At 38.0% G+C, this 11,606-nt stretch overlaps 1 protein-coding gene across 1 annotated transcript; it reads right to left on the bottom strand.

The window, feature by feature from the left end:
- Positions 1-1,250: 1,250 nt before the first annotated feature.
- Positions 1,251-10,673, bottom strand: LOC120946257 (cell wall protein DAN4-like). The gene is made up of 6 exons (XM_040361086.1): positions 10,486-10,673; positions 8,017-8,052; positions 4,895-5,106; positions 3,521-4,003; positions 1,662-2,302; positions 1,251-1,416 (listed from the first exon to the last, which is right to left on the bottom strand). Exons 1-6 carry the CDS (start codon positions 10,529-10,531, stop codon positions 1,251-1,253), a joined length of 1,584 nt encoding a protein of 527 aa, XP_040217020.1. The 5' UTR covers positions 10,532-10,673.
- Positions 10,674-11,606: the final 933 nt, after the last annotated feature.

Below are 11,606 nucleotides of genomic sequence, written 5' to 3'. Positions count from 1 at the left end.
CAGTTGATGTTAAAGTTGTTGATGTTGGAGTTGTTGTCACTTCAGTTGATGTTGGAGTTGTTGTTTCTGCAGTTGATGTTGGAGTTGTTGCTGCAGTTGATGTTGAAGTTTTTGCTGCAGTAGATTTCGGAGAAGTTGTTGCTGCAGTTGATGTTGAAGTTGTTGTTTCTGAAGTTGATGTTGGTGTAGTTGTCGCTGCATTTGATGTTGGAGTTTTTGTTGTTGTTTCTGCAGTTGATGTTGGAGTTGTTGTTGTTGCAGTTGATGTTGCAGTTGTTTTTTCTGCAGTTGATGTTGGAGTTGTTGTCGCTGCAGTTGATGTTGGAGTTGTTGTTTCTGCAGTTGATTTTGGAGTTATTGTTTCTGCAGTTGATATTGGAGTTGTTGTTTCTGCAGTTGATTTTGAAATTGTTGTTTCTGCAGTTGATTTTGAAATTGTTGTCGCTGCCGTTGATGTTGGAGTTGTTTCTGCAGTTGATGTTGGAGTTGTTGTTTCTGCAGTTGATGTTGGAGTTGTTGCTGCAGTTGATGTTGAAGTTTTTGCTGCAGTAGATTTTGGAGAAGTTGTTGCTGCAGTTGATGTTGGAGTTGTTGTTGCAGTTGATGTTGAAGTTGTTGTTTCTGAAGTTGATGTTGGTGTAGTTGTCGCTGCAGTTGATGTTGGAGTTTTTGTTGTTGTTTCTGCAGTTGATGTTGGAGTTGTTGTTTCTGCAGTTGATGTTAGAGTTTTTGTTGTTGTTTCTGCAGTTGATGTTGGAGTTGTTTTTTCTGCAGTTGATATTGGAGTTGTTGTTTCTGCAGTTGATTTTGATATTGTTGTTTCTGCAGTTGATTTTGAAATTGTTGTCGCTGCAGTTGATGTTGGAGTTTTTGTTGCTGCATTTGATGTTGGAGTTGTTGTTTCTTCAGTTGATATTGGAGTTGTTTCTGCAGTTGATGTTGGAGTTGTTGTTTCAGCAGTTGATGTTGGAGTTGTTGTTTCTGCAGTTGATTTTGAAATTGTTGTTTCTGCAGTAGATTTTGAAATTGTTGTCGCTGCAGTTGATGTTGGAGTTTTTGTTGCTGCATTTGATGTTGGAGTTGTTGTTTCTTCAGTTGATATTGGAGTTGTTTCTGCAATTGATGTTGGAGTTGTTGTTTCTGCAGTTGTTGTTAGAGTTGTTGTCACTGTAGTTGATGTTGGAGTTGTTGCTGCAGTTGTTGTTTCTGCAGTTGATGTTAAAGTTGTTGATGTTGGAGTTGTTGTCACTTCAGTTGATGTTGAAGTTGTTGTTGTTGTTGCAGTTGATGTTGAAGTTTTTGCTGCAGTAGATTTTGGAGAAGTTGTTGCTGCAGTTGATGTTGAAGTTGTTGTTTCTGAAGTTGATGTTGGTGTAGTTGTCGCTGCAGTTGATGTTGGCGTTTTTGGTGTTGTTTCTGCAGTTGATGTTGGAGTTGTTGTTTCTGCAGTTGATATTGGAGTTGTTGTTTCTGCAGTTGATTTTGAAATTGTTGTCGCTGCAGTTGATGTTGGAGTTTTTGTTGCTGCATTTGATGTTGGAGTTGTTGTTTCTGCAGTTGTTGTCACTGTAGTTGATGTTGGAGTTGTTGCTGCAGTTGTTGTTTCTGCAGTTGATGTTAAAGTTGTTGATGTTGGAGTTGTTGTCACTTCAGTTGATGTTGGAGTTGTTGTTTCTGCAGTTGATGTTGGAGTTGTTGCTGCAGTTGATGTTGAAGTTTTTGCTGCAGTAGATTTCGGAGAAGTTGTTGCTGCAGTTGATGTTGAAGTTGTTGTTTCTGAAGTTGATGTTGGTGTAGTTGTCGCTGCATTTGATGTTGGAGTTTTTGTTGTTGTTTCTGCAGTTGATGTTGGAGTTGTTGTTGTTGCAGTTGATGTTGCAGTTGTTTTTTCTGCAGTTGATGTTGGAGTTGTTGTCGCTGCAGTTGATGTTGGAGTTGTTGTTTCTGCAGTTGATTTTGGAGTTATTGTTTCTGCAGTTGATATTGGAGTTGTTGTTTCTGCAGTTGATTTTGAAATTGTTGTTTCTGCAGTTGATTTTGAAATTGTTGTCGCTGCCGTTGATGTTGGAGTTGTTTCTGCAGTTGATGTTGGAGTTGTTGTTTCTGCAGTTGATGTTGCAGTTGTTGCTGCAGTTGATGTTGAAGTTTTTGCTGCAGTAGATTTTGGAGAAGTTGTTGCTGCAGTTGATGTTGAAGTTGTTGTTTCTGAAGTTGATGTTGGTGTAGTTGTCGCTGCAGTTGATGTTGGAGTTTTTGTTGTTGTTTCTGCAGTTGATGTTGGAGTTGTTGTTTCTGCAGTTGATGTTAGAGTTTTTGTTGTTGTTTCTGCAGTTGATGTTGGAGTTGTTTTTTCTGCAGTTGATATTGGAGTTGTTGTTTCTGCAGTTGATTTTGATATTGTTGTTTCTGCAGTTGATTTTGAAATTGTTGTCGCTGCAGTTGATGTTGGAGTTTTTGTTGCTGCATTTGATGTTGGAGTTGTTGTTTCTTCAGTTGATATTGGAGTTGTTTCTGCAGTTGATGTTGGAGTTGTTGTTTCTGCAGTTGTTGTCACTGTAGTTGATGTTGGAGGTGTTGCTGCAGTTGATGTTAAAGTTGTTGATGTTGGAGTTGTTATCATTTCAGTTGATGTTGGAGTTGTTGTTTCTGCAGTTGATGTTGGAGTTGTTGCTGCAGTTGATGTTGAAGTTTTTGCTGCAGTAGATTTTGGAGAAGTTGTTGCTGCAGTTGATGTTGAAGTTGTTGTTTCTGAAGTTGATGTTGGTGTAGTTGTCGCTGCATTTGATGTTGGAGTTTTTGTTGTTGTTTCTGCAGTTGATGTTGGAGTTGTTGTTGTTGCAGTTGATGTTGCAGTTGTTTTTTCTGCAGTTGATGTTGGAGTTGTTGTCGCTGCAGTTGATGTTGGAGTTGTTGTTTCTGCAGTTGATTTTGGAGTTGTTGTTTCTGCAGTTGATATTGGAGTTGTTGTTTCTGCAGTTGATTTTGAAATTGTTGTGTCTGCAGTTGATGTTGGAGTTTTTGTTGCTGCATTTGATGTTGGAGTTGTTGTTTCTTCAATAGATTTTGTAGTTGTTTCTGCAGTTGATGTTGGAGTTGTTTCTGCAGTTGTTGTTAGAGTTGTTGTCACTGTAGTTGATGTTGGAGTTGTTGCTGCAGTTGTTGTTACTGCAGTTGATGTTAAAGTTGTTGATGTTGGAGTTGTTGTCACTTCAGTTGATGTTGGAGTTGTTGTTGTTGTTGTTGCTGCAGTTGATGTTGAAGTTGTTGTTTCTGAAGTTGATGTTGGTGTAGTTGTCGCTGCAGTTGATGTTGGAGTTTTTGTTGTTGTTTCTGCAGTTGATGTTGGAGTTGTTGTTTCTGTAGTTGATGTTGGAGTTTTTGTTGTTGTTTCTGCAGTTAATGTTGGAGTTGTTGTTTCTGCAGTTGATATTGGAGTTGTTGTCGCTGCAGTTGATGTTGGAGTTTTTGTTGCTGCATTTGATGCTGGAGTTGTTGTTTCTGCAGTTGATATTGGAGTTGTTGTTTCTGCAGTTGTTGTTAGAGTTGTTGTCACTGTAGTTGATGTTGGAGTTGTTGCTGCAGTTGTTGTTTCTGCAGTTGATGTTAAAGTTGTTGATGTTGGAGTTGTTGTTTCTGCAGTTGATGTTGAAGTTGTTGTTTCTGAAGTTGATGTTGGTGTAGTTGTCGCTGCAGTTGATGTTGGAGTTTTTGTTGTTGTTTCTGCAGTTGATGTTGGAGTTGTTGTTGTTGCAGTTGATGTTGCAGTTGTTGTTTCTGCATTTGATGTTGGAGTTGTTGTTTCTTCAGTTGATATTGGAGTTGTTGTTTCTTCAGTTGATATTGGAGTTGTTTCTGCAGTTGATGTTGGAGTTGTTGTTTCTGCAGTTGTTGTTAGAGTTGTTGTCACTGTAGTTGATGTTGGAGTTGTTGCTGCAGTTGTTGTTTTTGCAGTTGATGTTAAAGTTGTTGATGTTGGAGTTGTTGTCACTTCAGTTGATGTTGGAGTTGTTGTTGTTGTTGCAGTTGATGTTGAATTTGTTGTTTCTGCAGTTGATGTTGAATTTGTTGTCACTGCAGTTGATGTTGAATTTGTTGTTTCTGCAGTTGATGTTGAATTTGTTGTTGCTGCAGTTGATGTTGAATTTGTTGTTTCTGCAGTTGATGTTGAATTTGTTGTTTCTGCAGTTGATGTTGAATTTGTTGTTGCTGTAGTTGATGTTGAAGTTGTTATTTCTGCAGTTGATGTTGAATTTGTTGTTTCTGCAGTTGATGTTGAATTTGTTGTCACTGCAGTTGATGTTGAATTTGTTGTTTCTGCAGTTGATGTTGAATTTGTTGTTTCTGCAGTTGATGTTGAATTTGTTGTTTCTGCAGTTGATGTTGAATTTGTTGTCGCTGCAGTTGTTGTTGTTGCAGTTGATGTTGGAGTTGTTGCTGCAGTTGATGTTGAATTTGTTGTTTCTGCAGTTGATGTTGAATTTGTTGTTTCTGCAGTTGATGTTGAATTTGTTGTTTCTGCAGTTGATGTTGAATTTGTTGTTGCTGCAGTTGTTGTTGAATTTGTTGTTTCTGCAGTTGATGTTGAATTTGTTGTTTCTGCAGTTGATGTTGAATTTGTTGTTGCTGTAGTTGATGTTGAATTTGTTATTTCTGCAGTTGATGTTGAATTTGTTGTTTCTGCAGTTGATGTTGAATTTGTTGTTGCTGAAGTTGATGTTGAATTTGTTGTTTCTGCAGTTGATGTTGAATTTGTTGTTTCTGCAGTTGATGTTGAATTTGTTGTTTCTGCAGTTGATGTTGAATTTGTTGTTTCTGCAGTTGATGTTGAATTTGTTGTTTCTGCAGTTGATGTTGAATTTGTTGTTTCTGCAGTTGATGTTGAATTTGTTGTCGCTGCAGTTGATGTTGAATTTGTTGTTTCTGCAGTTGATGTTGAATTTGTTGTTGCTGCAGTTGTTGTTGAAGCCATGGTTGTTGATACTCCGGTTCCTGATGCAGCAACTGTTTGAACTGCAGTTGTTGACAGAGTTAACATTTTTGTGGAACCTGCAAGTGTACTTCTTTCAGCCGGTGTTCTTGAGGCCGCTGTACTTGTTGAGTCTGTGGCTATATAATAAAAAAAATGTTAATGTTATATCTTAGGTTATTTCTTCCCATTCTCATTTTTCCACCCTCTTTTACCAGATTGTTTGATAACCAAATGTTGTTTGAATTTCCTGCCAATATGAATTAGCATTTCTGAAGTACAGGTTTTTTTTGTTGGCTTAAATCCAGAACACCACCTGCATGGAGTCTGCATGCTCTACCTGTTGGTTTAGTGCTGGGACTGGTGGACAAGCAGGATCCTGCCTTGAGCGCTGTATTGAGAGGTGGTGCTGCCGAGCTGGCCGCTTGTTCTGCTCCTTACTGACTCAAGTGACTGCAGTGTCACTCCTGTGAGAAGGAGCAATGGACCGATAGCTACTGTTGGAGGGGGAATTCGGCTTTTTCCTCTCTCCATCTTGCATGGGGCAGAGAAGAGCTGTCTCGTCTCGGAGACACAGAACTGTCCTCAGTCTCAGCACTGCTGAGGAAGGAGAGCAGACTGCATCCCCCTTCCTCTCTTCCCCTGCCATGTGACTTGTGACATGACTGGAGAGAAGAAGGTGACACTGTGAATGCCGATCTGCTAGTACAAGGGGGAAAGAGAGGGCAACAACTCGGGAGCATGAAACATCTGATATACAGGGGGACTCTACTGGGGACACCTGATGTAAAGGGGGACTGTATTGGGAACACCTGATGTAAAGGGGTACTGTATTGGGGACACCTGATGTAAAGGGGGACTGTATTGAGGACACCTGATGTAAAGGGGTACTGTATTGGGGACACCTGATGTAAAGGGGTACTGTATTGGGGACACCTGATGTAAAGGGGGACTGTATTGGGGACACCTGATGTAAAGGGGTACTGTATTGAGGACACCTGATGTAAAGGGGGACTGTATTGGGGACACCTGATGTAAAGGGGTACTGTATTGGGGACACCTGATGTAAAGGGGGACTGTATTGGGCACACCTGATGTAAAGGGGTACTGTATTGGGGACACCTGATGTAAAGGGGGACTGTTTTAGGGACACCTGATATAAAGGGGGACTCTACTTGGGACACCTGAGGTAAAGGGGTCTCTGTTGGGGATAGCTGATGTGAAGGGGGACCCTACTGGGGACACTTGATGTAAATGGGAACTGTATCGAGGACACCTGATGTAATGGGGACTCTATTGGTAACACCTGATGTAAAGAGGGATTGTATTGGTGATACCTGTTTAAAGTGGGACTGTATTGGGGAGCCCTGATGTAAATGGGGACTGTATTGGGGAGCCCTGATGTAAAGGGGGACTGTATTGGGGAGCCCTGATGTAAAGGGGGACTGTATTGGGGAGCCCTGATGTAAAGGGGGACTGTATTGGGGAGCCCTGATGTAAATGGGGACTGTATTGGGGAGCCCTGATGTAAATGGGGACTGTATTGGGGAGCCCTGATGTAAAGAGGGACTGTATTGGGGAGCCCTGATGTAAATGGGGACTGTATTTGGGAGCCCTGATGTAAAGAGGGACTGTATTGGGGAGCCCTGATGTAAATGGGGACTGTATTTGGGAGCCCTGATGTAAAGAGGGACTGTATTGGGGAGCCCTGATGTAAATGGGGACTGTATTGGGGAGCCCTGATGTAAAGGGGGACTGTATTGAAGACACTTTATGTAAAGGGGGACTGTATTGAAGACACCTTATGTAAAGGGGGACTGTATTGAAGACACCTTATGTAAAGGGGGACTGTATTGAAGACACCTTATGTAAAGGGGGGACTGTTTGACCCCAGATCTCATATTTAAGAGGACCTGTCACGCTTTTTTCTTTTACAAGGAATGTTTACATAATTTGTTTATTTATTTTTAAAAACAGTGTCAAAATAGAAAACTTAAAGTAAAAAAAATAAAAAATAAATGTTTTAAAGCGCCCCGTCCCGACGAGCTCACGTGCAGAAGCGAACGCATATGTGAGCGGCGACAGCATATGAAAACGGTGTTCAAACCACACATGTGAGGTATCGCTGCGATTGGTAGAGCGAGAGCAATAATTCTAGCCCTAGACCTCCTCTGTAACTCAAAACATGCAACCTGTAGAATTTTTAAAACTTCGCCTATGGAGATTTTTAAGGGTAAAAGTTTGTCGCCATTCCACGAGCGGGCGCAATTTTGAAGCGTGACATGTTGGGTATCAATTTACTTGGCGTAACATTATCTTTCACAATATAAAAAAAAATCTGGCTAACTTTACTGTTGTCTTCTTTTTTAATTTAAAAGAGTTATTTTTTTCCATAAAAAAGTGCGCTTGTAGGACTGCTGCACAAATACGCTGTGACAAAAAGTATTGCAACGACTGCCATTTTATTCTCTAGGGTGTTAGAAAAAAAAATATATGGGGCCAGATCCACGAAGCAGTTACGCTGGCGTATCTATTGATACGCAGCGTAACTGCTAGTTTGCTCCGGCGTATCTTTATTTTGTATCCACAAAACAAGACACGCCTGAATCTGTGCTAGATCCGACTGGCGTACGTCCTAGTATGCTGTCGGATCTAAGGTGCATATTTACGCTGGCCGCTAGGTGGCGTTTCCGTTGATTTCCGTGTCGAGTATGCAAATTAGCTAAAATTTTTAAAATTTTACGTTGTTTGCGTAAGTCGTTTGCGAATAGGGCCGTAAGCAAAAAGCAAAAATTTACGTTGGGTCAAGACGTATTTACATAAAACACGCCCCCATCACATACATTTGAATTGCGCGCCCTTTTCTATTTAGTTCTTGGGTTTAGAAACACTTTCACTGTGTATATATCTGCTCCTTATGATCGTCATAATATCCCTGTTTCCTATTCTGAATTTCTTGGACATGCTGAGAAATATGAGGATTGGTGTATGAAACTGGCCTAAGTGTGTTTCTCTCGGTATTTTTCAAAATGCACGAAACAAAAACTCACCTGTTATGAATTCGCAGTGTGTAACCAATATAAACCCTGAATAAAAAAACAAAAACAAAAAACATGTAAATGCCTTGTCTCATATAAGCTTTATCATGTAATTGTTATTTGAGAAGCCATTTTCAAGATTGTTAAATACTGTATACATAAAAGTCCTTATTCAGACACTTCCTGTTATGGGGGGTTGGGGGGGACGGGGGGGGGGGGGGGACGGGGGACGACGACGACAACACGGGAACTCCACAGGGAGACAGGGACAAATTGTTGTCACCCCATAACAGGGTGTGTTTGAAAAATGGCCTCCCTGGCTGAACCACACAACATCAGCAGAAATAAGATGCGAGAGGATGAAAAAAAATTGAAAATTATTAATTTTATTTATTTTACAAGTTAACCTTTTCTGTAAAAAAAAGGGGGGTGTGCAATCTTGATAGTTTTGATTATTATTACTTGTTTTTTGTATTTTTTTGATAGTTTTGATTATTATTACTTTTTTTTTTATTTTTTTGATAGTTTTGATTATTATTACTTGTTTTTAATAGTTTTAACCAAGGCTTTTTTTCAGGGGGAACTTGGGGGAACTCAGTTCCACCACCTTTGGCTCAGACCCTTTGGTGCCTGCTCACCACAATCACTTGTAAACACAAAAGTCTGGTTTCTGTGTTTACAAGTGACAGCTTTGTAACCCCCTGAACTCTGTACTCTGTATGAAATGCAATTCTGGTATTTAATTCCCCTTTAAGACCCTTCTACTGTTTGTGAAATCTGAACGGGGTCGTGGTTGAGTTCCTGCACCTATTTTGTGAGATAAAAAGCTCTGGTTTTAACTATTATTACTTGTTTTTGTTGATAGTTTTGATTATTATTACTTTTTTGATAGTTTTGATTATTATTACTTGTTTTTTGTATTTTTTTGATAGTTTTGATTATTATGACTTGTCTTTTATTGATAGTATTGATTATTATTAATTGTTTTTTGTATTTATTTTGAACGTTTTGATTATTATTACTTGTTTTTGTTGATAGTTTTGATTATTATTACTTGTTTTTTGTATTTTTTTGATAGTTTTGATTATTATTACTTTTTTTGAGTTTTAATTATTATTACATATTTTTTTTAATAGTTTTGTTAATTGTTACTTTTTTTGAAAGTTTTGATTATTATTACTTGTTTTTTGTATTTTTTGATAGTTTTGATTATTATTACTTGTTTTTTTTTTAGTTTAGATTATTATTACTTGTTTTTTTTATAGTTTTGATTATTATTACTTGTTATTTGTATTTTTTTGATAGTTTTAATCATTATTACATGTTTTTTTATTACATTTTTGTTGATAGTTTTGATTATTATTACTTTTTTTGATAGTTTTGATTATTATTACTTGTTTTTGTTTTTTTATAGTTTTGATTATTATTACTTGTTTTTTTTATAGTTTTGATTATTATTACTATATTTTTGTATTTTTTTGATAGTTTTAATTATTATTACTTGTTTTTTTTTATAGTTTTGATTATCATAAAAAAAAATGAAAGTTTTGATTATTATTACTTTTTTTTGATAGTTTTGATTATTATTACTTTTTTTTGATAGTTTTGACTATTATTACTTTTTTTGATAGTTTTGATTATTATTACTTGTTTTTTGTATAGTTTTGATTATTACTTGTTTTTTGTATTTTTTTTTGATAGTTTTGATTATTATTACTTGTTTTTTTTATAGTTTTAATTATTATTACTTATTTTTGATCGTTTTGATTATTATTACTTGTTTTTTGTATTTTTTTTATAGTTTTGATTATTATTACTTTTTTTTTTGATAGTTTTGATTATTATTACTATATTTTTGTATTTTTTTGATAGTTTTAATTATTATTACTTGTTTTTTTTATAGTTTTGATTATCATAAAAAAAAGTTATAGTTTTGATTATTATTAAGTTTTTTTTATAGTTTTGATTATTATTATATTTTTTTGGATAGTTTTGATTATTATTACCTTTTTTGATAGTTTTGATTATTATTACTTGTTTTGTGTTTTTTCTGATAGTTTTGATTATTATTACTGTTTTTTTTATAGTTTTTCTGGTGGTTTGTTGAGTCTAAAAAGGTTTATTAGGCAAACCAATCAACTGATGACCCCCCCCCCCCCCCCATACTACTCGGAGTTATGGGTCATCAGTGCCTTTTCGCACAATAGAATGAAAATCAATGATTCCCATGTTTTTAGGTGAACATAACGCTGGTCTTATCATAAATACTGTGAATGTGCCTAAGATATATATTTATAAGTGGATAGGAGGTCCATATTTTGGATGGATGGTGCAGAATGTAACCAGGTGAAGCACATGGAAGTGTAAAGGGGGCAGCAAAACAAATGAGAGAAACTTTTAAATGGCATAAAAGTGGCAAATAATCAATATGGAACTTAAAGGAAAAATCTAAAGTAACATTAGAAGAAGCTGAATTCTTACCTGTCAGGAGCAGAAGGTGGAACCCCCCTGCCCTTCTCCTGCTCATGCTGGGACCTCTTCTCAGCCCCGACTCAGATCAAAGAATCCTACCAGAAAAAGAAAAATATATATAAATAAAGGCTTTTCTGTCTTTGTTATATAACCATTCACAGTGACATCGGTAGGTTAAATCTGCATTATAAGTATTGGTTGGGAGGTATAGATATATGTACAAATTATAAGGAGTCATCATTATCAGAGTTCAGAATTTTCTATGTACCGTATTTGCCGGCGTATAAGACGACCCCCTAATTTTCCAGCTAAAATGTTGGTTTTGGGATATACTCACCTTATAAGACGATCCCCTTCCTTCTAGTCATGCCTCACTGTGCCACCATTACCTGCCTCACTGTGCCACCATTAAATGCCTCACTGTGCCACCATTACATGCCTCACTGTGCCACCATTAAATGCCTCACTGTGCCACAATTACATGCCTCACTGTGCCACCATTACATGCCTCACTGTGCCACCATTACATGCCAGACTGTGCCACCATTACATGCCTCACTGTGCCACCATTACATGCCAGACTGTGCCACCATTACATGCCTCACTGTGCCACCATTACATGCCTCACTGTGCCACCATTACATGCCTCACTGTGCCACCATTACATGCCAGACTTTGCCACCATAACATGCCTCACTGTGCCACCATTACATGCCAGACTGTGCCACCATTACATGCATCACTGTGCCACCATTGCATGCCAGACTGTGCCACCATTACATGCCAGACTGTGCCACCATTACATGCCTCACTGTACCACCATTACATACCTCACACTGCAACCATTACATGCCTCACTGTGCCACCATTACATGCCTCACTGTGCCACCATTACATGTCAGACTGTGCCACCATTACATGTCAGACTGTGCCACCATTACATGCCAGACTGTTCCACCATTACATGCCTCACTGTGCCACCATTACATGCCTCACTGTGCCACCATTACATGCAAGACTGTGCCACCATTACATGCCTCACTGTGCCACCATTACATGCCAGACTTTGCCACCATTACATGTCAGACTGTGCCACCATTACATGCCAGACTGTGCCACCATTACATGTC

This window comes from Rana temporaria, chromosome 7 (genome assembly GCF_905171775.1).
Source record: "Rana temporaria chromosome 7, aRanTem1.1, whole genome shotgun sequence".
Classification (NCBI taxonomy): domain Eukaryota; kingdom Metazoa; phylum Chordata; class Amphibia; order Anura; family Ranidae; genus Rana; species Rana temporaria.
The sequence above is the reverse complement of the archived record's forward strand: the minus strand, read 5'-3'. Positions and strand labels throughout refer to the sequence as shown.

Bases quoted from the DNA above. Each gene is read 5' to 3' on its own strand.
- LOC120946257 (XM_040361086.1), bottom strand. From the start codon at position 10,531: ATGAGCAGGAGAAGGGCAGGGGGGTTCCACCTTCTGCTCCTGACAG. The intron at 4,004-4,894 runs GCGACAACAAAT...ACAACAACAACT, and splicing joins CAAATTCAACATCAACTGCA to CCAACATCAACTGAAGTGAC. The intron at 2,303-3,520 runs ACAACTCCAATA...AAAACTCTAACA, and splicing joins TAACAACAACTGCAGAAACA to TCAACTGCAGAAACAACAAC.